This window comes from Haemaphysalis longicornis, unplaced genomic scaffold (genome assembly GCF_048455015.1).
Source record: "Haemaphysalis longicornis isolate Haplotype H1 unplaced genomic scaffold, Haemaphysalis longicornis Haplotype H1 scaffold_9, whole genome shotgun sequence".
Classification (NCBI taxonomy): Eukaryota; Metazoa; Arthropoda; class Arachnida; order Ixodida; family Ixodidae; genus Haemaphysalis; species Haemaphysalis longicornis.
The window spans coordinates 43,638,214-43,662,621 of NW_027526460.1; the positions used below are offsets into that span (position 1 = coordinate 43,638,214).

General features: G+C 45.3%; 2 protein-coding genes and 1 non-coding gene across 5 annotated transcripts in view; 2 read left to right on the plus strand and 1 right to left on the minus strand.

Annotated features, from left to right (window-relative positions):
• LOC144151892 (longistatin-like) overlaps window positions 1–9,990 on the plus strand; it is a 24,540-nt gene extending 14,550 nt beyond the window's left edge. The window contains exons 1-3 of one of the 2 annotated variants that reach the window (XM_077683055.1): window positions 2,877–3,035; window positions 4,683–4,813; window positions 9,704–9,990. In XM_077683055.1, the coding sequence (XP_077539181.1) occupies window positions 3,001–3,035; window positions 4,683–4,813; window positions 9,704–9,792 (255 nt within the window). In that variant the 5' untranslated portion in view covers window positions 2,877–3,000 and the 3' untranslated portion in view covers window positions 9,793–9,990. Of the gene's footprint in view, window positions 1–2,876; window positions 3,036–4,682; window positions 4,814–9,703 lie in introns of those variants that run through there. The other variant, XM_077683054.1, reaches the window with a different exon arrangement.
• A 3,337-nt stretch (window positions 9,991–13,327) lies between these two features.
• On the plus strand, window positions 13,328–22,506 carry LOC144151516 (uncharacterized). Of its 2 annotated transcripts, none has more exons than XM_077682592.1 (5): window positions 13,328–13,591; window positions 15,205–15,443; window positions 15,990–16,112; window positions 18,030–18,127; window positions 21,337–22,506. In XM_077682592.1, exons 2-5 carry the CDS (start codon window positions 15,244–15,246, stop codon window positions 21,462–21,464), a joined length of 549 nt encoding a protein of 182 aa, XP_077538718.1. In that variant the 5' UTR covers window positions 13,328–13,591; window positions 15,205–15,243; the 3' UTR covers window positions 21,465–22,506. The 2 variants fall into 2 exon arrangements, with proteins under 2 accessions (XP_077538718.1, XP_077538717.1); XM_077682591.1 differs by having other exon boundaries at window positions 13,329–13,648.
• A 1,523-nt stretch (window positions 22,507–24,029) lies between these two features.
• Window positions 24,030–24,102, minus strand: Trnat-cgu (transfer RNA threonine (anticodon CGU)). The gene has a single exon. It is a non-coding gene; the product is annotated as a tRNA-Thr (tRNA).
• Window positions 24,103–24,408: the final 306 nt, after the last annotated feature.

The window sequence follows — 24,408 nt, forward strand, 5'->3', positions numbered from 1 at the left end:
ATTTAAGAAAACAAATGCTATTTCAATGCCTAAAACGACCTACGTGTACAGCAGTGCATCCTTGGAGTCATTTTTCACAAAAAATGCACTAGTGATCATGAAACAATGCACGTTTATTTCAAGTAGTTGGCGATTTTCTTCTGGTGCGAGTAGCAGAAGCTCCCTAGCACGAAGGACTCCCACTCTTCCACATTCTTGTGGAGTTAATCATTGGCCATATGGTTTTTCCCTAGAAATGTGCGGAGTTTTCGTATACTGTCCAGCACATCCGCAGTCGTCACGTGATCATCGTAGTCTTCGAGTGGTGCTGCGGCACCCTCAGAGGCATAGTCGTTCATGCCCGTCCTCACTGCCTTCTTCATCCTGAACGCTCACGCTCTGGACAATGTCCTCTGTTGTCAGCTCCACTGATGTCCATGAAAGATCCAGCACGCCACCTGAGCAGGCGCGGAACGTATAGAAAAATTTGTGGTGGGGCACGAATAGCGCGGCCGCGGCTTTCTGGACGGAGGAGGCCACCCATGCTTCATTTTTTTTCTCTTCTCACCTTTTTTCTCCCTCTTGCATCGGCTCGCGCATTCTGTGGAGCAAGTTGCAAGCCTATTCTCCGCTGCGCTTTGCTAGCACACTGCTCGGTTGCCGCGATTGTTTTAACGGAAATCTAAGAATCTCCGGCCGTGAAAATATGAGTTCGTAGTACTAAGGCGTTGTTAACATGGCACGGAATATAAATAAAACGATTGTTATTTTCAAGAGTTCGCTATTCTGAAGTACGTAGTAGTGAAATAATTTTACCTTAAATCTATAAGCACTCGGCGTGCGATTTTTTAAATGCTCGTTAATCTGAAAAGTTTGTTAATGTGGTGTTCGTTGTACAAGATTTGACTGCACACCGTAAAATAATTTACACTTTTTTTCCCTATGACTAACACCTTTACACCTTATCGAAAAATTCCCGCATTTCCCCGAGGGGAACAATGTGAAAGTGCGAATGCACGAGTTGAATTTGTGCGGTTCGGTAATGTTCGCGAAAGAGAGATCACACACACACACACAACTACAAAGAAAGAAAGATGCATTTATTCACAGACACCTATTTGTGTTGTCGTTGTACTTGATTGCTAGAGCGGATCTCAGCTTTGAAATTTCGTGTCAGTACTCCTTTAAGCGGGTGCATTAGCCCTTCTCACGCCCGATTCCTGGCCAATCCCCCACGTGGGTATGTGCCATGTCAGCGGCCAGCAGCGCGCGCCCATCTCCCCCCGTTGCTAAGGAAGACGAGGAGCGCGCGCACCCGCAGCTGTTGCTATGCGGACTACGGCGGCGGACGATTCAGGCTCGCTTAAGAAGTGCATTCGCACTTAAAACAAAATAAACCCCATTGAAAGTGTGTACTGAACCATAAACCACCCTTTAAAAGGGGTGTATTCTTGTGTTTTTGCTAGGGTGTAAGGGTGTTGTAAACAAAAAGCACCCTTAAGGGTGTTTTCCTTTGGTTTTGGTAAAGTGTATGGGTGTAAAAATGATTTACACACTAAAGGGTGTAGATCATTTTACAGTGTACAAGCGGATAGGGACGCTACGACCAACGGGAGGTGCGGGGGTCACTGTACGAACACATTAATCGCACAGCCCGTTGGTGCTTCCAAGTTCCAACACCGATTTGTAAAGTCCATCAGCTCTAAGTGCGCACGTTGAAATGTAAGCGCGAGCCCCCTTTGAAGCCAGGGGCTGTAAAACAGTAAATAATTTTTCACACGCTTCATTTATTATTGTTCGAACCCACCGGCATGTCCTTCTTAGATAAACTGTGCAACACTTCCGATGAACGCTTCGCGCCTGGAAGCACTGCGAAGATATAGTTATCGCCAGCACAGAGGACCACTGCGTGATTTGCTCGTCGCAGCTGATACGCCTCCCATTTCTGCTTTGTTCTTGTGGCTTTCTTTTAGATGCGACGCATCTCTTGCTCTCAGGTATGTCCCTTCGTTGTCGTGGCGTCCGCACGCTCACTGCACATGTGCAACTCTCCTCCGTTCTTCTCTCCGACAGCTGTGCGCAGCGCTCTCGCTCCGTTTCATTATCATAACAACAGCTGGTGTGCGCGCGCTTCGCCTACGTTCGCGTCTGCTCCGGCGCGCAAGCTTGCGCATGCGCGCGACTCTCCCCCCGGCTCCTCTCCTTTCAAAAGCTGGAATACAAACGGGGGAGCGCACGGCGCCGGATCAGTCAATCGCTCGCTCTCGCCCTTGACTTGACTTTGCTTGACGATACCTCCGTGCTTGACTTGAAGAAGAAGATCTTCCGATGAAGACGTGATGGAAGCGACAGTCCCTTCAGCGAGTGGACTGACGCAATCCAATACCAGCGATGGGTGGCCAGTGCCGCTAAAACACGTGTACTCTCTCATGTCGCGTATGCATGTGCATGAAAAGTAAAATTACGCCCATCTTGCCGCGTATGAGAACACCCGCATGTGATGGAAATGCATCATACGCGTTCACAACACGTTTCACGCGATTTAGAGAATCAACCCAATGGAAACGCCAATTGAACCCCCCCCCCCCCCCACTTCCCCCTCGATGCGTCGCATCACATCAGGGTTCCCTCGCGGGAAGATGGGCGTAATTTTTTATAGTGGGTACCGAATATGTTCGTTGCTTCGACTGCAGGAAAGCCGGCCAATAGCGGCTACCCCGCTGTAAGGACGTAATTCGAGCGGTCGAAGAACGCCAAGACCGGGAAAGAGAGAAAAATCTCCTGAGAAAGATTCCAAGTTTTCTAATGGGCATAGAGCAGTAATTTTTGGCCGAGGTACTTTGCGACCCGCTAATCTAAGTACTGTATGTGTTGGATGACTACGTTCTGCGAGCATTTAGGATTTCAAAAAAAAAAGTTGAAATAAGTGTTGCAGGGCCCCTTTAACTCGATGTCCTTGTTTCACGCAGGCACATCAAGGAGGATCTCTCTACTCTCATACACCTGCAAAAGACCGGGGAGATGACAAAAGAGGAGATAACGTTTTACTACTTCCGGTACGTGTCTGACCACAGGAATGGCAGTGTGTTGTATATGGTGTTTGTTGTCGTTGCAGTGTCGCCAGACTTCGGCATGCAGTACCAATGCTATGCCCGACATTTCATAAAATATAGCCTGCCCTTTCTTTTTCGGCTGACTAAATTTAAAATGCAACACTAGCATACATACAGTATTTTTGTTAAACCTGGGCGGCGTCAAAAAAGCGATGCGGCTCTTTTAGGAATTCGGTAAAAGCGTAATAATACAGGGAACATCTCCCGCTGCCCACCCCCCAACAGGCGCACGTAATTTTCCAACAACCAAACTGTTTTTGATGCCATGGTAGTTGTCAACATTGTTGAACAAGGACAACACATTCCGCAAATATGAGGCAGAAAGTCAATACACAAGGGATATTTGCAGCGTTCCTTTATGGATGCTTAATTTTTGAGATACTACGTCCGCTGCTACTAATACTACGTCCGGTACTACGTCCGCTGCGGAAAAAAAAATCAATCCGTCACCTGTTGTCGCCCGCGCCACCTTCGGACGGCATTTTAAGAAATCAAACGGCAGCAGTTATGAAAGGTTCCACTACATAGGTTCCACGATCCGCTTGGAACGCACGTGAAGGAAATGTGGTTCTATAAACGTTGAAGTAGGGCGCCTCAATTCACGCGCGTCTCCGCCGTACGGCAGCGCTGGCATAGAGGAGCCCGGCCTGGAGCAGTAGAACGCGGTAAATTTAAATTGACTTGAGCAAACCTATAGCGTGTTTATCTTTGGAGAAGTGCGACGGGAGAGGAACAGCATAAGAGGTGAGCGCGAAAGCGAAAGGAGGAATTTACTTGGCAAATGTGAATGAAAGACTGTCGTCTTTCGTCGACATTTGCAACGACAGGAACCAATACGCGGCGAATTTTTTCGTGTACGTGTGGCACGGCTATAAAAAAGGGGCTTTGATTATTTCTTACAAAACGTACAGCAACTTTACATTTGATTTCTATTGGCTAGTTGCAAAAAAAAAACAATGTGTATCACATTAATCCGCATCTTTATTGTTGGTTCCATTGGAAAACAATAGCCTTGCTTTTTCTAGCTAGAGAAAGTAGCTAAAACGCTTGCCGAACAATTTTGTTGCTGTATAAGTATGCTAGCCGCGTTATTGAGGAAGAGTGCCAGGGTAGGTCCCACATTAAGTAATGCTCCAATTGAAGGTATTTTACATTCGACGACGCCAAGCTGGAGGATGAAAGATTGAGATGGAATTCTTCTATCGATGAAAATACTGCGCCTTTTTTTCCGGTAGCAATATTAGAATGCTCACAGCTACGAGGCTAGAATCATGGTTTCTATAGTGCACCACTCAATGAAAGCCTTGTGCTGTTGGTGGGCGCTCCCAAACAAACAAACAAACAAACAAACAAACAAACAAACAAACAAACAAACAAACAAACAAACAAACAAACAAACAAACAAACAAACAAACACACAAACAAACACACAGACAGACAGACAGACAGACAGACAGACAGACAGACAGACAGACAGACAGACAGACAGACAGACAGACAGACAAACAAACAAACAGACGGGCAAACAAACAATTAAACAAACAAATAAATAAATTCCCGTAACGGCGTGCCGTGCTCATTTCGTTCCAGCATGCACGACTTCGACGACAACGAGTTGCTGGACGGGATAGAGATGCTCGCCGCCATGCAGCACTCGTTGGAGCACGTACAGGCCGTCGAGAACGTGGGTCTCACGGAGCAACCTTTGGAGAGGGTTATAGGTAAGGGACGGGCGTATAGCTCGGGAAGGAAAAAATTTCCCCGCATTTCCCCGAGGGGAAGAATGTGAAAGTGCGAATGCAGGAGTTGAATTTGCGCGGTTCGGTAATGTTCGCGAAAGAGAGATCACACACACACACAACTACAAAGAAAGAAAGATGCATTTATTCACAGACACCTATTTGTGTTGTCGTTGTACTTGATTGCTAGAGCGGATCTCAGCTTTGAAATTTCGTGTTAGTACTCCTTTAAGCGGGTGCATTAGCCCTTCTCACGCCCGATTCCTGGCCAATCCCCCACGTGGGTATGTGCCATGCACAGACACCTATTTGTGTTGTCGTTGTACTTGATTGCTAGAGCGGATCTCAGCTTTGAAATTTCGTGTCAGTACTCCTTTAAGCGGGTGCATTAGCCCTTCTCACGCCCGATTCTTGGCCAATCGCCCTAAGTGGGTATGTGGTGCGGACGGACGGACGGCGGTAGACGCGTGATTCAGATTACTTGGCCAATCGCCCTAAGTGGGTATGTGGTGCGGACGGACGGACGGCGGTGGACGCGTGATTCAGGGTCGCTTAAGAAGTGCATTCGCACTTAAAACGATGGTACTGCCTCCAGTGGCACCAAAGTAGCCTGCAGCCGTGACCATTCATCGCAAACTGTGCTTGGATGTCGGAACCAATTCTCTTGTTATTTGCGCCTCCATTTTAATATCCGTGCGGGTGGAGTAGTGGTGGCGGGGAACATCTCTTCACCCCTCCGCGCATTCTGAACTATCACATCTCATTTTCCCCGCCCACAGCGCAGCCGTCTCCCGTCGTAGACGTGCTTCAGTGGGCCCCCACCGCTCAGAGGTGGTCTGCCTGTATCAGGCTCTGTGCTCCTGCATCTTCTCCAATGCGAAACCAAGATATCATCATCGTCGTCGTCGTCGTCGTCGTCATGATCATCATCATCATAAGCCTGGTTGCACCCACTGCTGGGCGAAAGCCTCTCCCAAAGATCTCCAGTCACGTCTATCGAGTGCTAGTTGAGTCCATGCTTTCCCCTCAAATTTTCGCAGCTCATCTCTCTATCGAGTTCTCGGCCAACCGCGACTGCGTTTATGGTCTATTGGCAGGCAATCTGTTAAACGAATGGTCCACCTGTTGTGCCCCATGCGCATGACGTGACCCGTCCATGCCCATTTCCTTCGGTGAATTTGAACTAGAATGTCTTCCGCCCTAGTCTGTTCCCTAATCCACGCGGCTAGCTTCCTCTCCGTCAGCGTGACCCCTAGAATTCTCCTTTCTATAGCCTTAGTGTGAACCCAAGTTTCGGCTCCGTACGTCATTACTGGAAGAACGCACTGATTAAATACCAGCTTTTTGAGGGACGCAGGAAGCTTGCTAGTTAGGATATTTGAATTCTTACCGAAAGCAGTCCACCCCATGCTAATTCTGCGGGTAATTTCCTTTTTATGGTTCGGATGAACAAATATGATTTGCCCAAGATAGACGTACTCGCCTACTGATTCGAACTCTTCGTTACCTACCTTAAATTTTCGTGTCCTGCATGCGGATTGAACATTACCTTCGATATTTTGTGTGTGTCCGCGTTTCTTAAGATGCAAGAAATTCAGACATACCCAACTGTAATGTCACATTTGCTCCAACCACCCGCACATTTTACCCAAACTCCTGACACTCAGATAGAGAAGTGAGCGCAGCGGCTCATCATAGAGGCACCCGCGGTATACTGTCTCCTGTCCTCAATTATCATGCGAAGTGGCGTGCAGAGGATTTCGTTTCGGAGGGGACCTAACACTGAAAAGAAGGGGGGGGGGGGAGGGGGGGGGGAGAGAGAACATGAAAATTAGGAAAGTAAGTAAAAAAACAAAGAATAAATACATCCAAAATTAAAAAGAAGTTGGAGTGTATTGGGAGTACTCTACTTAACCTTCCTCTCGGGTTATATGTTCTCGCTTTTAGTCGGGGGCATTGCAAAGTGACCGATGTTTAGAGCAGACGTCCAGTTCGCGCAAGTTTAATGGGTGACCATCTTGCTACAGGACGTAGTTATCAGTAGATGTAATTCGACAATAGTCAGAATCGTTGCCCTTGTTTCCTCCCGCTCCGCGCAAACGCAAAAAATCCCCCCACCCCTAGTGACGCCAGTGACCATGTCAATACAACCGGAAAAAGTTGTGAAATGTTTTTACTCTTAGAACATGCATTCCTTTAAGATTGGAATAACCTGCCCAAAATCATAGTAAATGAACACATACCCACAGCAGTCAAACAGTTAGTTTCAGACCATGTCACCTGTTATTTATAATTGTTACAGTTCCTTTCATGTCTCTCTCTCTCTCTCTCTCTCTCTCTCTCTCCCTATATATATATATATATATATATATATATATATATATATATATATATATATATATATATATATATATATATATATAGCGAATCAGAATAGGAAAATGAGGGGCTCGTTGAAAATAACACAGAAATAAGGGTTGGCAGTCGGGCATTTTTTCTTCACTTTCTTTCTTTCTTTCCAAATTCTTAATCTGTTTCAATGATCTACCACATCTTCCCCTTTGCCTTCCGAGGTTTTCTCGACTGCCAACCCTTATTTCTGTGTTATATATATATATATATATATATATATATATATATTCATATATATATATATATACACACACAGAAATGAGGGTTGGCAGTTAAAAAAACTTCGGAAAGCAAAGGGGAGGTTGTGGGAGGTCATTGAAACAGATAAAGAATTTGGAAAGAAAGAAAGAAAGCGGAGAAAAAATGCCCGCCAGGTGGGATCCGAACCCACGATTTCCAGAATACCGGTCTGGTGCGATAACCACTACGCTACCGGCGGGGCGATTTTCCCCCCGCTTTCTGGGGTATTTATGTCAATGTAATTTTTTTCTGTGCTTGGGGGTGGTAGCCAGCGCCACTCTGACTTCTCGGGGTGAAAGGGACCTTCTTTTTAATCCCCGCGTCGTGACTCGAGTGTCTATGACATGTCGAGAGTGGTCAACCAGCGTTGAACCCTCTTAAAGGGGCACTGACACAAAATTTTGAAGGCGAGATAACTTCGGAGATAGATTGGTGGGAATACATATACATCATCTGCAAAATATCAGCGGCGAATACAGCCTAGAACATATTTAAAATCAATTTTAAAGTGTGCGAAACGCAACCGAGCAGCCAGCAGAGGACGACGCGCAATCGACATCCCGAGTATATTGTGTAAATAAACAACATCCAAACACGTCACGAGTTTGTGTTTGCCGCTTCCGCACTGCCGGCGTTTTTCGCCGGCTCGCCCGGCTCGCCGCTCCAATCGGAGGGCCGGAGGGCGGAGCTTCTGCTCTCGAGAACGAACGACCCGATCGTCGGCGGTGGAGGCGCCGTGATTTCGTCAGCTCATCGGGCAGCTGGCCGCGACCAAAGTTCTACAGCGATTCCAGGCACTCTGTTTCTATTACTGTTTATTACCATTGGATGCGAAAACGTGACGGAGGCACGAAAAGCCCACTGAGGTAGCCGCACGGTCGCTGTGCAGGCGGCGGCCACGGCCGCGAAGTGGCTCAGGCCGGCGCAGGTAGCTCGAGTGATAGCTTGTTACCGCTGCACGAAATTGTCCCCAAGTCCCGACCATGGTGGCTTACATGAGAAAGGAGTTAATGATGCGATGGCGGGTTGCATTAAAAATTGTCATCTGCACCGCTTACGAGAGCGGCACTCTAATATCCGCCGCAGTGCTAAGCCGAACACATCTGTAGGTGGACCTGTAGGAAGACCGGCCGGCTGCTCCCAGAACGCGTCTTGCCACCCACCGTCTCGAGCGTCGCGCGTCGATCTTAAGCCGCGGTAGCATTTGCACTCGCAGCGCCTGCGTCACATCCACGGTCGCTTTTTAATTAAGCGTCTCACGAGATCAGTACGTGGGGGCATTCGCAGAAACTGCCGTCGATGCGGATTCGACAGTGCTACGGCGGCTCTGCTCTGTGATATCCCTCCGACGGTCACGTGGTCAGCTTTGTTCCCACAAAATCCACAAAATCCATCGTTTCGCGGCACTCGCTGAAACCGAAACTGCGACTGGCCGCATTGAAAATGCCTCTAATTAAACAACCGTCGCACGCTGAAGGAAATGACGTTTCTACAGGTTATAAGTAGGTCACTAGCTACTTATCGCAAAAAAAAAAAAAAAACAAGATGCAAAATTTTTGTGTCAGTGCCCCTTTAAGCTCCCTATGGCACCAAGACTGCCAGAACAGAGGCCCTCGCTATGCATGTAGCGAATCAGAATAGGAAATGAGGGGCTTGTAGAAATAACACAGAAATAAGCGTTGACAGTCAAGAAAACCTCGAAAAGCAAAGGGGAGGTTGTGGGAGGTCAGTGAAACAGATAAAGAATTTGGAAATAAAGAAAGTGGAGAAAAAGTGCCCGCCAGGTGGGATCCGAACCCACGACCCCCAGAATACCGATCTGGTGCGATAACCACTACGCTACCGGCGGGGCGATTTCCCCCCCGCTTTCTGGGGTATTTATGTCAATGTAATTTTTTCCTGTGCTTGGGGGTGGTAGCCAGCGCCACTCTGACCTCGGGGTGAAGGGGATTTTCTTTTTAATCCCCGCGTCGTGACTCGAGTGTCTACGACATGTCGAGAGTGGTCAACCAGCGTTGAACCTATGGCACCAAGACTGCCAGAACAGAGGCCCTCGCTATGCATGTAGCGAATCAGAATAGGAAATGAGGGGCTACCTCATGCTTCTCATAGGAAATGAGAAGCATTTTTTAATGCTTCTATAGAGATCAAGAAATTTGAACGTGTTACCTTTGCTCAAAACGTTTGTAATTTCTTGTTCCCCTTTTGCTTTTCTTTCAGAAATTGTTGACTCAGCAATGATGCTGGATACCAACTTAGATGGCTACATTTCTTACCCCGAGTTGAGAGTTACTAACACGGTGTCCTAGCCCTAGAGAAACCCTGCCGGAATTTGCAAAATCTATACCGTCCCCGCCGGGGGCCTCCTTTTTGTTGTCGTTGTTGTCGTTGTTATTGCTGATGTTTGGAAGTAAATAAAATTCCTCAGGGCACCCAATGCTGCTCATGTGATTTGAAGGCAACAGTATTAATGTATGTGCTTGGATAATTATAAAAAGCCTCCTGTACTGCCACATCGTGTCTGCGTCTCTTTATTCGTCTTTTGGCGCAAATTACTTGAAAAAAATTGTCTGTAACCACACTGCTAAAATCCCGGTATTGCAGTATAAATAAATAAATAAATAAATAAATAAATAAATAAATAAATAAATAAGAAAACTAGTGTCACTTCACGCCACAGCTACCCAAAACTCGGAGTTCTCCGGGGTCGGGGTGCACCTGCTCTGCTCAAATGGCGTCACGTTCACTCATCACGTGATATGACGTCACAGACGCATAGTCTATCTTTTGCTCCGCCGCTTTCAACGTGCTGATGTAACGCGGTGGTCGCGCACTTAGCTTTTTCTCTGGACACCCGCGTTCGATTCCCGTGCGGACCCCTATGTACTTTATTTTCTCTTCAATCTAAATGATTTACTTAATCGAAACTAGGCCTTATTCACGCACTTAGGCCTGAATTCTGACTATTATATGTCTTCTTAGCAATGCATCTGCCTTTAGAGGTGAAGACGACTTTAAGTGGATTAGAATAAGCTTGGTCCTTGTAGCTGGCTTTTCCACATAAGATGTTGCACTGAGGCAGCGGGGTTAGAGCTTCACTTTATATGCTCCTCGCCACAGCCGCCGCCTCTTTCCCGAGTCGTGTATACTCCTCCCCAGACGTGTCGTCTCTCTCTCCCTGACATTGTGCAATACCACGGGCTCTTCGGCGGCCACCTGTGCGGCGCACGAAAGCCCGCGCGTGATTGGCGGGCCGCGCTATAAGGAAATTTCACTGTTTCTACCCACGAATCGTGTGTGAATATCGGAAATACCCATTACAGCTAAACCCCAACATAGCAATAACACGTCTCAACACGAAGAACGGTTTGTTTCGTATTTTGTAGCTGCAACGGCTTGAGTTACCGCCAACGGGCCCCGCGCTGCAGGCGCACGTCGTGACATGTTTGAGGAGGGTAGGCTCTGCCGCAAAGCACAGGAGCACTGCGCAAAACTTGCAGAACGTGCGAACAGTATTCGCACGTTCTGCAAGACGTGCGTCGTTAGAGATGTACAGGGCTGAGAAGATGAACATCAGAAAGGAAAATTTCTACGATAATTCCCAGGGCAGTGCTTTGCTTTTTGAGGCTAGAGCAGGTTGCCTGCGAACTAAGAGTTTTGTGGGGAAGTATTCACAAAATGATGGGGTATGCGTGGTCTGCGGAGAAGAAGCAGAAACTATGCGGCACATAATGTTAGAATGTGAGGGTATCCATCCAAGTCTACATGAAGGGAATATTGGGCTTTCAGAAGCCCTAGGATTTAAGGGTATCACAGAGGAAGTTAACTTCAAGGCTGTCGAGGGGACGAAAGAAGATTAGAATGCTGGTGGACGAAAAGCAGAGAGGGGAATATTGCCTAGGACAGTTACCACCTGTAACAGGAAAAAAAAAGTATTTTGTGCCTAATAAGCTTTTTGTGCCTGCCCTAGCAGCGCTAGTATTGAACCAAAAGTGTAAAACATAGGTATATTAGTCCTTTTTGGTCAGATGACATGTCATCACCCCGATACAAAGGGGAAACCAATAGAAATCATCATCATCATCAGTGTAGCGGTGCGCTAAATCGTAACAACTGCCGCTTTGTTTTATGCTGTGCGGTGCATGTGCTGGTTCCCGCTGCTTGGTGCGCAGCATTAGAGAGCGCTGAGTCGTCATAAAAGCATATCAAAAGTACTTATGCAGGGCCTACGCATTTTGAATACTTATCTAGGAGCTCTGAGCACTGAATCTCGCAAATAAGCTAGAAAGGATGAGTTGCGTACGATGTTCAGATCGATGCTTCTAATAAAGTTGTTCTGTCTCTACTTATGTGTTACAAACTTGTGCGGGAGGCAGCTTGAAATTCTTAGGAGGTGTCTACATGATAAATTATATGAATTACTGGAAAAAAGGTTTGTTAATGCACTAAAACATCAAACAGATGATTTCCAGACGATTTCTAGAACCAGCACTGCTGCCACTCACAAGCGGAGTGTAGCAAATGACAGTGGCGCGAGTCCCAAAGCCGACGTCAGGAGCCGAGGTGCGCCACTCAAACATCTCACCGCCAGCGCTCTGGCGTTCTTTCATAGCGCGTCGCCGCCGGACATCATGCTTCGCGCCTCCCGGCATACCGCCCCCTACTACTCACGCTTCCGCCATATTTTCCTCCACCGCTTTCCTGCGCTCTAGCTTGTCTATTTTCAGTGTTCTCATCGTTCGCTCGCTTACAACCAAGCCGATGGCGAAGGACGACGCGAAACCACGGGTGCGGGCACTTAAGAGCTGCGCAGTAAAAAACAAACAAACAAAAAAGAAATTTCAGAAGTGTTCAGAAGAAATTGAACTTAGGTATTATGCTTTAGAAATGGCTGCGCACCACTGAATGATCCGGTCACGGAAGGTGAACGGCTGGCATTCAGAAGAGCGGCAACATTCTGTAATTTGCCACCTTGCGGCGTCCACTGATACCTCCAGGGTTTTAAGGCACTTTTCCAAAAGTTGGCTTCAGAGCAGCGGCGGAAATTTCCCACCCCGCGCGGGTGCCGTGTGGAGCTCAAGAGTATGACAAGCGAATGATACGGCGATGCGAATGGCGCCCGAAAACACTGCCGTCTTCCACGCTCAAAGGTGAAGCTGAAGCGTCCTCCAGATTTTTCTACCTTCAGGAGCCGGTAACGTCTGATTTAACCTTGTTCACAAACTGGAAAATCGTGCGGAGAAAATGCTATTCTATTGATGATGCCATCATAGTCTTCTATGCATATGTCACAGCAGTTGACAGTTCCTACTTTTCTGATGGATAAAAAAAGTTACCTCGGTGGACTAAGCGTGTAGCCTTCAGCGGAGACTGAACAGTGTTCAGAAATAAAATGCCTTGCTTTGTTCTGGCAAATGTGTTGAACTCGTGATTGTTCAAATACTTATCAAACGGCCATCGTATTAAGCTTCACAACCAATGTATGTGTGTACAGAACAGCGTTTCTCCGTTTCTTGAAGGAGGAAACTTTATTTTGTGATGCGTGGACCTGCAATGACCTCTTACCGAAATTGTACTTGACGAAACAAACTGGATGTAATTTTCGCATACAACTCTTCACAAAAGGTCGCCAGCGGGAAAGCCAAACAAAGCTTCGTTCTTCCATAAATTTAAAAACTATCATTAAGGGTCCCGCCGAGCCTATCTCATCAGCCGATATTTCTCGAACGGCAGTGGGTCATCCCTCTCGCAATCGACAGTACGCCCGCCTAGATTGCAGTCGCAGAACGTTGGCACGGCAGCAGAGGGATCATAACGCATGCGCCGATCAACAGATGCAAAAAAATGCACCCCAGCGGAAGTGAAAAGGCGCGCTCTCAATCAATGGCCGGTCGCCCAACGACGCGGCTGTCGAGCGACACAAATGCGGCGACGTCTGCAAACAGCGACGCTCTCCTAATTTTGTGAAAAAAGATTCGATCGTCGTCGAGGCGACGTCGCTCCCTTGGCTTAGCATTGAGCGCGGGTTGCGCGCCTTGCCTTGCCAGCCGCATAGGCGCAGTCACGCGATTCGGGTGGGCGACGTCTCTGTGCGCCCAGACGCAACAGGTAAGGAGTGCGCAAGGCTGTTCGGCAACGGAGTATCCAGCCTTTCAGGGAACCAAGGTACGCAGCTCGCGAACCCCCTTATTAGTGCATGACGTCCCCAACGCCTTCCGTCAAATGCGCCCTTTCTCACCTTGAAATAGCTATTCGCCCATTATTATTTTTTTTTCCGGAAATCTAGAAATAACGTAAGAATAATGGCTTTCTAGTGTCTGCAGTACAGGTGCCCCAAAAAGTAAACGGAGCACGGCTTCGTGAAGTTAGAATAATTTCTAGTTTATGCGGCTACCAGCGTAAATAGAATGTATGCAGCCCAATTTTATTTTAGAATGAATTTTTTGAAAAGTTACTTACATTTCGCTGGCTGGGCACATGGCAGAGAAATCCCCTCAAAATCTCCAACCCGCGCGCCCCATTTACTTTTTGGGGCACCTGTACATGTCGCTTTCTTTTTTAAATCGGTTGTCAGCGCTGTGAGCGAGCGCAATGTTGAGTCGTGCTTCTGTTTTAATGAGTCCTACTTGTGCTTTAACAGAGAACAAGAAAAAAAGATGGGAGAACATGAAAAGAGGGAATAGGGGAAAAGTAACAAGACAAGACATCGATTTAAAATTATGTTTTTAAACGCAACAAAAATGTCTTTATTGACGACAGGCAGAGTCAAGGGACTCCACCACCACCCTCCTCGCCGAACACTAAGAAAGTTTGGCCGGGCGGTGGCTAGAGAGAGAGAGAGAGAGAGAGAGAGAGAGAGAGAGAGAGAGAGAGAGAGAGAGAGAGAGAGAGAGAGAGAGAGAGAGAGAGAGAGAGAGAGAGAGAGAGAGAGAGAGAGAGAGAGAGAGAGAGAGAGAGAGAGATTACTACTTGCGGATTACTTGTCTTGCGGATTATTACTACTACCATGGAGTACCATGGAGGAAGTTTCTGCCCTTAATGAGTACTATTTAAGGCCACATGGGGCCCGTCCTTAACGCCTGTGTACAACAAAGTCCTAATGCTTCAGCTTCAAACTACGCCCCTATTTAGACTAACTGTTGAAATAGGGGACGTTGTTAAACGAGACATTGTTGAAATTAACGGTGTCAATTTGTTTCGCTCTGCGTTGTGCAGTGTTACTTGAATAAGTCTTTTTTTGTGCACACACAATTTCGTATCCGTGATATCTATTTAAACTAGTGTATTACTCCCGAAATGTATGTGTACAAATTTGTATGTCTGTAGAAATGTGTTAAGTATTTTCTTCTGCATTGCTCGAGCCAGCTTGGTAATTTTTTGAAATATCCGCCTGTTTTCATGCCTTTTTTTTCTTAAACCTACTAACCCCTGTAATGTATTACCCTGAGGGTACCAATAAATAAATAAAAACTGTTAACAAATTCGTGAGAACCCTCGCAGACAAGAAACGAGAGTGGTTCAGCTTCACGGGGTACCAGAGCGATGACGTAGCCGCCGCTAGAGAACAGTGAGCAGGCAGTGATTTTCGGCTGCGAGCATGCGCAGTCGTGCATGCGCAGTTCCTGTCATGATCGCGGTGACAGAGTCCCGTGATGCAAGATAACCTTGGTGGGACGTCCTCATCGGGGTAAGTAGTCTCCGCAGTAACAGCTCCTTGACAGGCTTTCCAGGACTGCCTCAGCTGGCGGCTTGCATTTACGATGCCTCCTGCGTGGCTGCTGGCCCTGGCGCTGATCGTGGCGGGGGCGCGAGGCTTCTCCTTCTGGGGCAAAAAAGACGGCGACAACAGCGAGGACCCCCTCATCGAGGAAGAAGACGGGGACGACCCACCTGCCCCAATTGAGAACATTCCGGACCTGCCACCGTGGTACAACAAGGAGAGCTACCCGTACGACTACGGGTGCGTGCATGGCTCGCCTTCTACCCCAAACAGAGGCTTGTTAATACAGTGTACTAGAACAGAGAGGTGTGTCATTCGGGGCCGATTAGGGGGGGGGGGTCCCTTTTGCGATGAAAATTTTTGCTGAGGAACTCTTGTTATAAGCACCGCCCCCTGGCGGCCGCTGCTTACCAATTGGTTTCAGAAGTTTTGTTTCACAATCTCATCTGTATTTATTGCCCTAGATAGTCTTATTTCTACATTTAATGCTATAAAGTTTTATAAAACCCCTCAAATAACTGTTGAGTTTGATTTAAAAACTTATAGGGGGCGCTGGCTGCAACAGGTGTTCTCTGGGGAACTCCTGCGCTCCATACATTTTTTCATCGCAAAAGGGGTCCTCACGCTCCGTTGGTTTTTCCCACGCACGACACACCTTACCTTCCAGTACACTGTAGTTGAGGTAAAGAAAGCGGTTGCTACATTTTGTTAGAAATCGCGCAAGGACCAAGCACCGTTCAGATTCTTTGCGCGTTTTTTTTTTTTGTTTTCTTCTCGTCACTACAGAATGGGAGACGAAATGGGAAATATGTTTCGCTCTCACAACGAAGATTTCTTCAAGTTGAAGGACGACTACCAGTACGAGGAGCCTAAGAAGACCTTTGAAGAAATTTACGAAGAATTCTTCAGGTACAAAGCAGTGCTTCTTTCTCTCAAAATCGAGAATAGTTTCAGACGGACATAACTGCTTCCAGAATCAAGCAGTGGCCAGAGCTTAGAAAGTGTGAAAGTACAGTGATGTGGGTTAAGTACTCGAGGTACCTGGCCCCCAAAGTACAAGTTGAAGGGAAATTACCAATGAAGAAGTATAATTACAGGTAGACAACTACAGGTGTCCAAGGTACAGGTAGACAAATTTTATAACGGGTTAAAGTTTCTTTGTCTAATAACTAAAAATACTTTTTTTTTCAAGAAGCAAATTTATTTACCATACCCGGGAGCCTGAAAGGCGGGCAGTTCAAAAAAGAGAAAAATTTTTTTTTTGCATTTAGAACTTTGCACGTATCTGGTAAAACGAAAATACACCCTTGGCCGCGAAGATCGCATGTCAAACATTCTCAATACTAGTAGCGTGGTTACTTGCTCGTAAATGTACTAATAATGCGCGATTAAGCAGCGTCAGAAACGTAAAAGATTGGTTTCTGACACAGCTAAAGCAAGGCGTTAAAGAAATATTGTTAAAATGGCAACCTTACTATGGTAGAAGAGACAAACTGATAACCTCACAGTTATTTTGACGCCTTCAGCAAGTAACACGTTAAACAATGAGTAAATATGGCTGCACTGATCAGTCTTCTTTATATCAGTCGCTTTTTTTCTAAAATCTGCAAAAACATCCATAATTATTTCTCTTTGTTCCCTGCCAACTGCTGCTCAATTGTTGATCGGACAAAAAAAATTGTTGAATGTGCCCTCATTTTTCCAAGTTCGAACAAAAATAATGCAATGCATTTTTAGCTTTATAGGATACTTATTTAGTGGGTGTCATTTTGTGTAAATATCGCGAAAATTGAAAAAATTGTTTTTTATAAATAACGTCGAAACGTGGCCCCTTTTTTACAGAGGTTCATTTTTTTTGGCGCACATGAAGAAGCAGTGATTTGAAAAGTTTGATTTCTCGAGCAATGAGCAGGGTACGAAGTGTTCAGAAGCCCCTGGTAAACAAGTATAAAAAAACCAGACAGCTTAGCCTCAAGGCCAATGCGTAAAAAAAGAATTTCGAAGTGCTACTTTTGAACGACATTGAACTTTGAGAAATATTTTCGCAAAAAATATAAGTATGAAAAAAAGAAATTTTTCTGCATCCAGCAGCAAAGTTTGCAAAAAGTTGACCAGCGAATTACGAAAATTTAGAGAAAAAAAAAACCTCTTTGTTTTACAGGTCCCAAGTTCGCACACACCATGCAGTGTGAAAAGTAGCCCTGCCCGATCGCGTGCTAAACATTTTTTTACTAAACCAACTACGGTTTTTCTCACTAAAATAGTGCCAGTTCCATGGTGAGGATACAGTGTTCTACACAATATTAAAGTTTCATGTAAAAAAAAATGGTTACGGCACCACATTGGCTAGTCGTATGTGATTTTGTGATCCCCCCTGTCTTCAGAATTATTTCGGAGTACAGATGAACTAACATATTGGCTCCTTCAGAGCCTTATTGAACTTCTTCGCATTTTACTAATACTGCTTCCTCGGTTTTTTTAGTGTTATATTTCATGAGCTGGCGCATGGCTAAAAAGAAAGCACAACACATTGATAACGCAATGTATACAGCGCACGTTTTTTCTTCCCGATATCAGTTTAATGAAATAACCAAGCCTATACTGATAGACTAGAATTTTACGGTGATGGCTGCCCAATTCGAGATCTAAGTTTAATCTTAAATCCGAAACAAACACAGACACAAATATGCAATGTGAAACCCCCGCTTTTTAAATATTGCAGATAAATTTTCCCGCGTTTTCAGATATTGCGGGGGCTTATTCTATTGCTTTTTTTTTTTTAAATAAATGACTGCTCTCAAGAAATTGTGTCTCCCGGTGTCACAGGTTTCACGACTCTGACAAGGACAACGCTCTCGATCAGGAGGAACTGCGCCGAGCTCTGATCCACTCCAAGGTGGACATCTGGGACGCTGAGGGAAACGGTACATATACAATCACTTGTCGGTCACGTGCGAGTGTGTATTTACGTGGGACTGGATACTCCACGACGCGAAGTTGCGCGGTGTGCGAAGAGGTAAGCTTAAAGAAGTTGCGTACAGAGAGAGACCTCGAGGCAACGTTCAGCTCATTGTATACGTCGAGCCGTGCGTACCGCTTCACGACGTTATACCTCAAAGCGTGACATTAGGCCTAACGCCGGGCCGTCGTGCACCTGCGCCGTCCCCTCCTTATACTGCGCATCAACCTTTGCGCAAGAGTTATAAACGTCAAAATACGGGCGGTATTAAACATAGTCAAGCCGATTTCACAGATGGGCCGCTTTCCCTTGCACGTCAAAATGTCCTGCTATTTATTTAGAGGATATTTAGTTATTTATTTAAAATACCTTATAGGCCCTAAAAGGGCATTGAGTAAGGGGCTTACAAGTGAAAGAGTGCAAAATTAACAAGAATTGTATAAGGCACGCATAAAAACACAGTTAAACATCAGACAAGAAATCTGTCGTAAATACATATCTAGACGAACGTAAACTACGAAGATAACAGGTGCTATATCTTGCGCAAACAGAGCAACATGCCGCAAATTCAACCTAAATACAGGAAATAGCAAAAATAGTTTCAACGCAAGAAATCCAGTTACACAAGATTTACACGAAACAGTGAATAACAGTTCAGAACGATATTATGAGGAAAAGTTAGCTTGAAGATGGTCACGCAATGCGTCTTGCTTTGATTCAGCGGCGATCTTATCAGGAAAATTGTTCCAAAGCCTCATGGCCAGATTAAGTACAGTTAAGTTAAATGCATCTGCTTTACTACACTGGCGGGAAAAGCTACAGTGATTATGCACCCTACGTGACATGTTAGTCGGGACATTAAGATGATTGATTGATTGTAGGGTTTAACGCGCCAACGCAACGCAGGCGATGAGGCGCGCTGTAGTGGAGGGCTCCGAATTAATTTGGACAACCTGGGGATATTTATCATGCGCCGAAATCTCGCACACACGGGCGTGTTTGCTTTTCGCCTCCACCAGAAAAGTGGCCGCCGCGGCCGGGAATCGAACCCGTGACCTTGTGCTCAGCAGCGTAATGCCTTAGCCACTGAGCCACCGCGGCGGGGTAACATTAAGATTCAGTTTTGAGTATGGTGCATTGTAAACATATTTGTAACAAGGCCCAAAAGGACTATATTGCGTCGGAGATTTAACGGCTGAAGTGAAAGATTAAATTGGATCTCTGTTACACTTGGCGGGAATGTGTAATTGCGTATAATAAACCTTGCAGCTCTGTTCTGGATTGCTTCAATTTTGCTAATCGGATAGTGATGGTATGGGGACCAGATGGGTGACGCTAACTCGAGATGTGGACGAACGTACGTTAGGTAGGCAAGTTTACGTAGAGGATGACGAGAATTTCTACGAAAGAAACCTAATGACGTGGAAGCCTTGTCGCAGATGATGTCGATATGGTTACTCCAGGAAAAGACCTTCTGCGAGTGTAATGCCTGAGTGTTTACAGAATGAAGCGCGATCCAGTTGAGTGTTAATAATGTGATAGTCGAAAATCGGTTCGTCACGCTTACGGAGACAACCTTGCAACTTCGATATGTTTGGTGATATTAACTATGTGTTACACCAATTAGAAATTATGTTCAGGTCATATTAAAGGGAGAGGTGATCATTTATACTACGGATTAAATGGTAATAATGCAGTCATCGGAAAAAAATCTCATGAGAGAAGATATATTATCGGGCGAGTTATTTATGTATATTAAAAAGAGTAAGGGGCCAAAGACGCTTCCCTGTGGTTCACCGGAAGTAACATAACATTTGGGAGAAATTAAATCATTAACTGCTGCAAACTGCTGTCAAAGTGGAAGAAAGTTTCGAAGCCATGAAAGGGTGAGTGAATCTAATCAAAGTGCAGATCTAAAGTCAAGAAATTAAGCGGCAATGGGGTACACGGTCAAATGCTTTCGAAAAATCCAGAAATGTATAGACAGTTTGCTGGTTATTGCCCATGTGAATATGCAAGTGAGTCGACAATTCAAATAACTGTATCTCACATGATAGGCCCTTCCTGAAACCATGTTGGTTAGAAAAAAAGAAACCGTTTGATTCGAGATGGTTGTAAACCTCGGAAGCGACATTTTACAACTTATGCATGCGAGTGATATCGGACGGTAGTTCTCTAGACAATACTTACTTTCTGCTTTGAATATGGGTATAACCTTAGGCAATTTCCAGTCGTCTCTAAGCAATCCAGGTAATTATGGTTGTCAAAAAATATGATAAAGAATTTTACTGGAAACGGAGACGGTGTTTTTTAGAAGTTTCGAATTAATGTTATCCACGCCAGAATGCGTAGATATTTCTAGATTACTGATCAGACAGGCGACAACTTCCTTACTAATTTTGATAGGTTTCATGTACAGCTAGGCATATCAAGGAAAATGAGACAAGTTGTAATAACCCTCCTGTATAAATACAGATGAAAAAAATGAATTAAAAGCTGAGGGGTACTCGCTTTCCGGTAGTGTGTTGTGATCATATCATGCAAAGATATTGTGCTATTATTATGATCAGGTGATATCACTCGCCAAACCTTTTGGGTTTGATGTCAGGAGTGATGACAGGTCATGGGAAAGGCACTTATGTTTAGCAGAGTCTTATTCGCGACAGTAAGCGTCAAGGCAATCTTTGTAACTTTGCCAAGCGGAAGGTGTACGGATGTGCTGTCCGAGTTTATAGAGGCGTTTCTTTTTGTTTTTTATTTTGTTTAGTTGACAAGCACTAATGTACAGTAAACCGTAAAGAAAACTGGACAGTGAACCGGACAATAAATTTTGTTAGAACCGGTACTTTGTTTGATTCTTCGTTGGAACCGGCACTGCATTTGGGACCGCCATAACTTGGAAAAGGCGAGAATTGGAATTAAGCGATTTCATTATAACAAATGTTTACTGTATACTGTACAAGGCCGCTCAGCAGACTTTATTTAAATTTTGAGAAGGTTTCAGTCAAGTTTTACTGAAACTCATTAAAAAAAAAGAATACTACATAATTAAGGACGGCGTGGTTGAGTTGCACAATCCTAGGCTAGATTAACGGCGTTTTTCTTTTTTTTTATCAAATAAATGTTTCTTTTTCTTTCTTTTTTTGATAACCCATCTGGTGCCTTTTCTCGCAGACCTCTTGGAAGACGCAATGAACGAGGACGACAAGGACAAAGACGGGAAGCTGTCACTCAACGAATTCCTGAACACCCAGAGGGTCAACACGAGTGGTCTCAAGAGCCTTGGGAATATCGAACTATGACGCGCTCGCCGGCCGCTCTCGAACAGAGCAACTCAACGTCGGGCGAATGTTCCGTGAATTGTCCGGGCCCAATCATCTTGTTTGCACACCTCGTACAAATCTTAAACCCCGTACGTCTCAATTTTGTTAAACGGAATATAGTGCAGACCTGATAGCCCTAGAAAAAAGAGTTTTGGTCCTCCGTAATTTTTCGCAGCCATGGGTTAAGGGAGTTCTCCTCCAGTTGCTTTGCTGATTTATTTATTTATTTATTTATTTATTTATTTATTTATTTATTTATTTATTTATTTATTTATTTATTTATTTATTTATTTATTTATTTATTTATTTATTTATTTATTTATTTATTTATTTATTTATACTTCTGTGCTGACCCCCCTTTTACAGACAGTGGAGTATCCACAGAAAGGGGGGGTGTCGAATAGGGGCGACTCCTTCTCTCGAAGCGTCCCACTAACAGCACTACTACGCCTACAACACGTGATTGAAATGCATCGCGCTGAGGATGAGACGAAGACGAATAAACAGACACACCACTACGCGCTGAGTAGTGTGTCTTCTCTTTCTGTTCGTCCCTTCCTTGGCGCATTGCATTTTAGTCCCATCAGAACAACAAACCCCTGAGATTGCTTACAGTGCCTGTCATGCCCTCTCCCCTGTCCGCCATGCCCCATGGCATCCACCGTTCTGATTGCTAGTTCTATAAAGTTCGGTGATCATTGTTATTTCAGTACAGGCAGAGTTAAGTAAATCACATGTCCCCCCCCCCCCCTACTGCGTACACGTAAGGCTTGAACGTTTTGTGGGCGTCTTTCAACGAATATGTGCGTGAATCTTCTGACATGACGGATCTGAGCGATTTATCGCGACAAGGGAAGGAAGTGTGGAACAGCACACCAAGACATTGGCAAGACGGCCTGCTACCCCGAGTGCTTCTTGCTGCACCTAATGATTTCTACGTTCCTTACAGTTCTGTCGAGACGACTTTTTGCGACACACAGGGTTTGTGCACTGAATGCAGTGACCTTCCTGCTTTAACGTTGTGGGATTAAAATAAACTTTCTTGGGAATGTTTATATCTCTGCAGTTTGCTCATTTCAGTAAGATACGGAGAATAAGGGTGATATCTGTTCCGCCGGAGAACATTGTCACACTTCATTACTTATAATCCACCCGGAGTTAATGAAGATAGCTGCGCTATTTTTAATGTCAGAATAAATTGTTAGGAGAAGTGGAGGGCAAGGCCAAGCAGCAAATTAATGTTCAAGTTGGTTGGCTGTTATCAAAGTTGATAGGTCATGTAGCTTATCCTCTCCGGGTCATCCTGTTTCATCACGCTGCTTTCACTTGGTATAATATTTCAGGGCCTCAGTCCCCTACGTGAGCATGTCATCTACACCCTCAACAGCACGCCAGAAAATGTGCGCAAAATGTGCGACCATGACGCTCCAAGCAAGGATAATGCTCAGAATCCGGGCATATCACGTCTACCAGCGCCGCCATACTACAATCATCATCATCATCGTCATCGTCTTCTTCACAACCTATATTTATGTTTGCACTGCAGGACGGCGGCCTCTCCCATAGACTTGCAACCACCCTAATTCATTCTTTAGCTCCAAATTTGCTTCTTCATATCCCTGCATCGAGTGTTCTGTCTGCCCCGACCTCCGGTCCCCGATCCCAGGTAGCCATTCAGCCACATGAATGATCACCCTGTTAATTGTCAGTGTACGGCATCGAATTCATGGCCCAACTCAACTCCGTTCCTTTAATTTAAGCTAGGATGCCTTCCACCGGATTTTGTTCCAGAACCCTCTATGTATACGCTAGCTTCCTATTCTTGAGTATTACCCTTATCGTAGTTCTTTCCACGGCCCATTTGGTTGACTTAAGTATTTCTTTTTAATGTTTTATAAGCCATGACCGGAAGAACGCACCGACTGAATAGAAGTCTATTTAGTGACAGAGGTAGCGCACTGTCTATTACCTGAGAGCGCTTGTTGAATGCACCCCGACTGGTAGTAAATCTACTCCTAATTTCTTTTTCATGGTTCTTGAATTAGCGCTCACAACTTGATCAGGATAGTTGTGCTCATCCGCCTTTACCACTATTTTATGACCACTATTTTAGGGGAGGTACTCCGTATGCTTGTGAAGCATCGCGTGCGATTTCTTGATATTTATATTTATAAATCCCCTTTTATTAGTGCTGTTTCTGTAGCATTCCATAAAAACCAGATTTATGTCGATGTATCTTGTGTAGAACGTAAATTCAAGCGTTCAGCTAATGGGCGATTTCAGACGCCAAACGCCTTCTGCGGTGCTCCTTCTTTCTCTGACGCCAGCGTGCGCACATACCCCCAGATTTGAAAGAGATCGCATGACGCATAGTATTTGCTCAGTATTTATGCAACAATATATATATATATATATATATATATATATATATATATAAAAAGGGTTGGCAGTCAAGAAAACCTCGGAAAGCAAAAGGAAGGATGTGGTAGGTCATTGAAACAGATAAGGAATTTGGAAAGATAGAAAGAAAGTGGAGAAAAAATGCCCGCCGGGTGGGATCCGAACCCACGACCTCCAGAATACGCGTCTGGTGCGATGAACACTACGCTACCGGCGGGGCTATTTTCCCCTACACTTTCTGGGGTATTTATGATAAGGTATTTTTGTTTCCTGTGCTTGGGGGTGGTAGCCAGCGCCACTCGGACTACTCGGAGTGAAGGGGACTTTCTTTTTAACTCCCGGGGCTTGACTCGAGTGTCTACGACATATCGAGAGTGGTCGACCAGCGTTGAACCTTCTTAAGCTCCCTATGGCACCAAGACTGCCAGTACAGAGGCCCTCGCTATGAATATAGCGAATCAGAATGGGAAATGATGGGCTCGTTGAATTAAGACAGAAAGAAGGGTTGGCAGGTTTTCTTGAC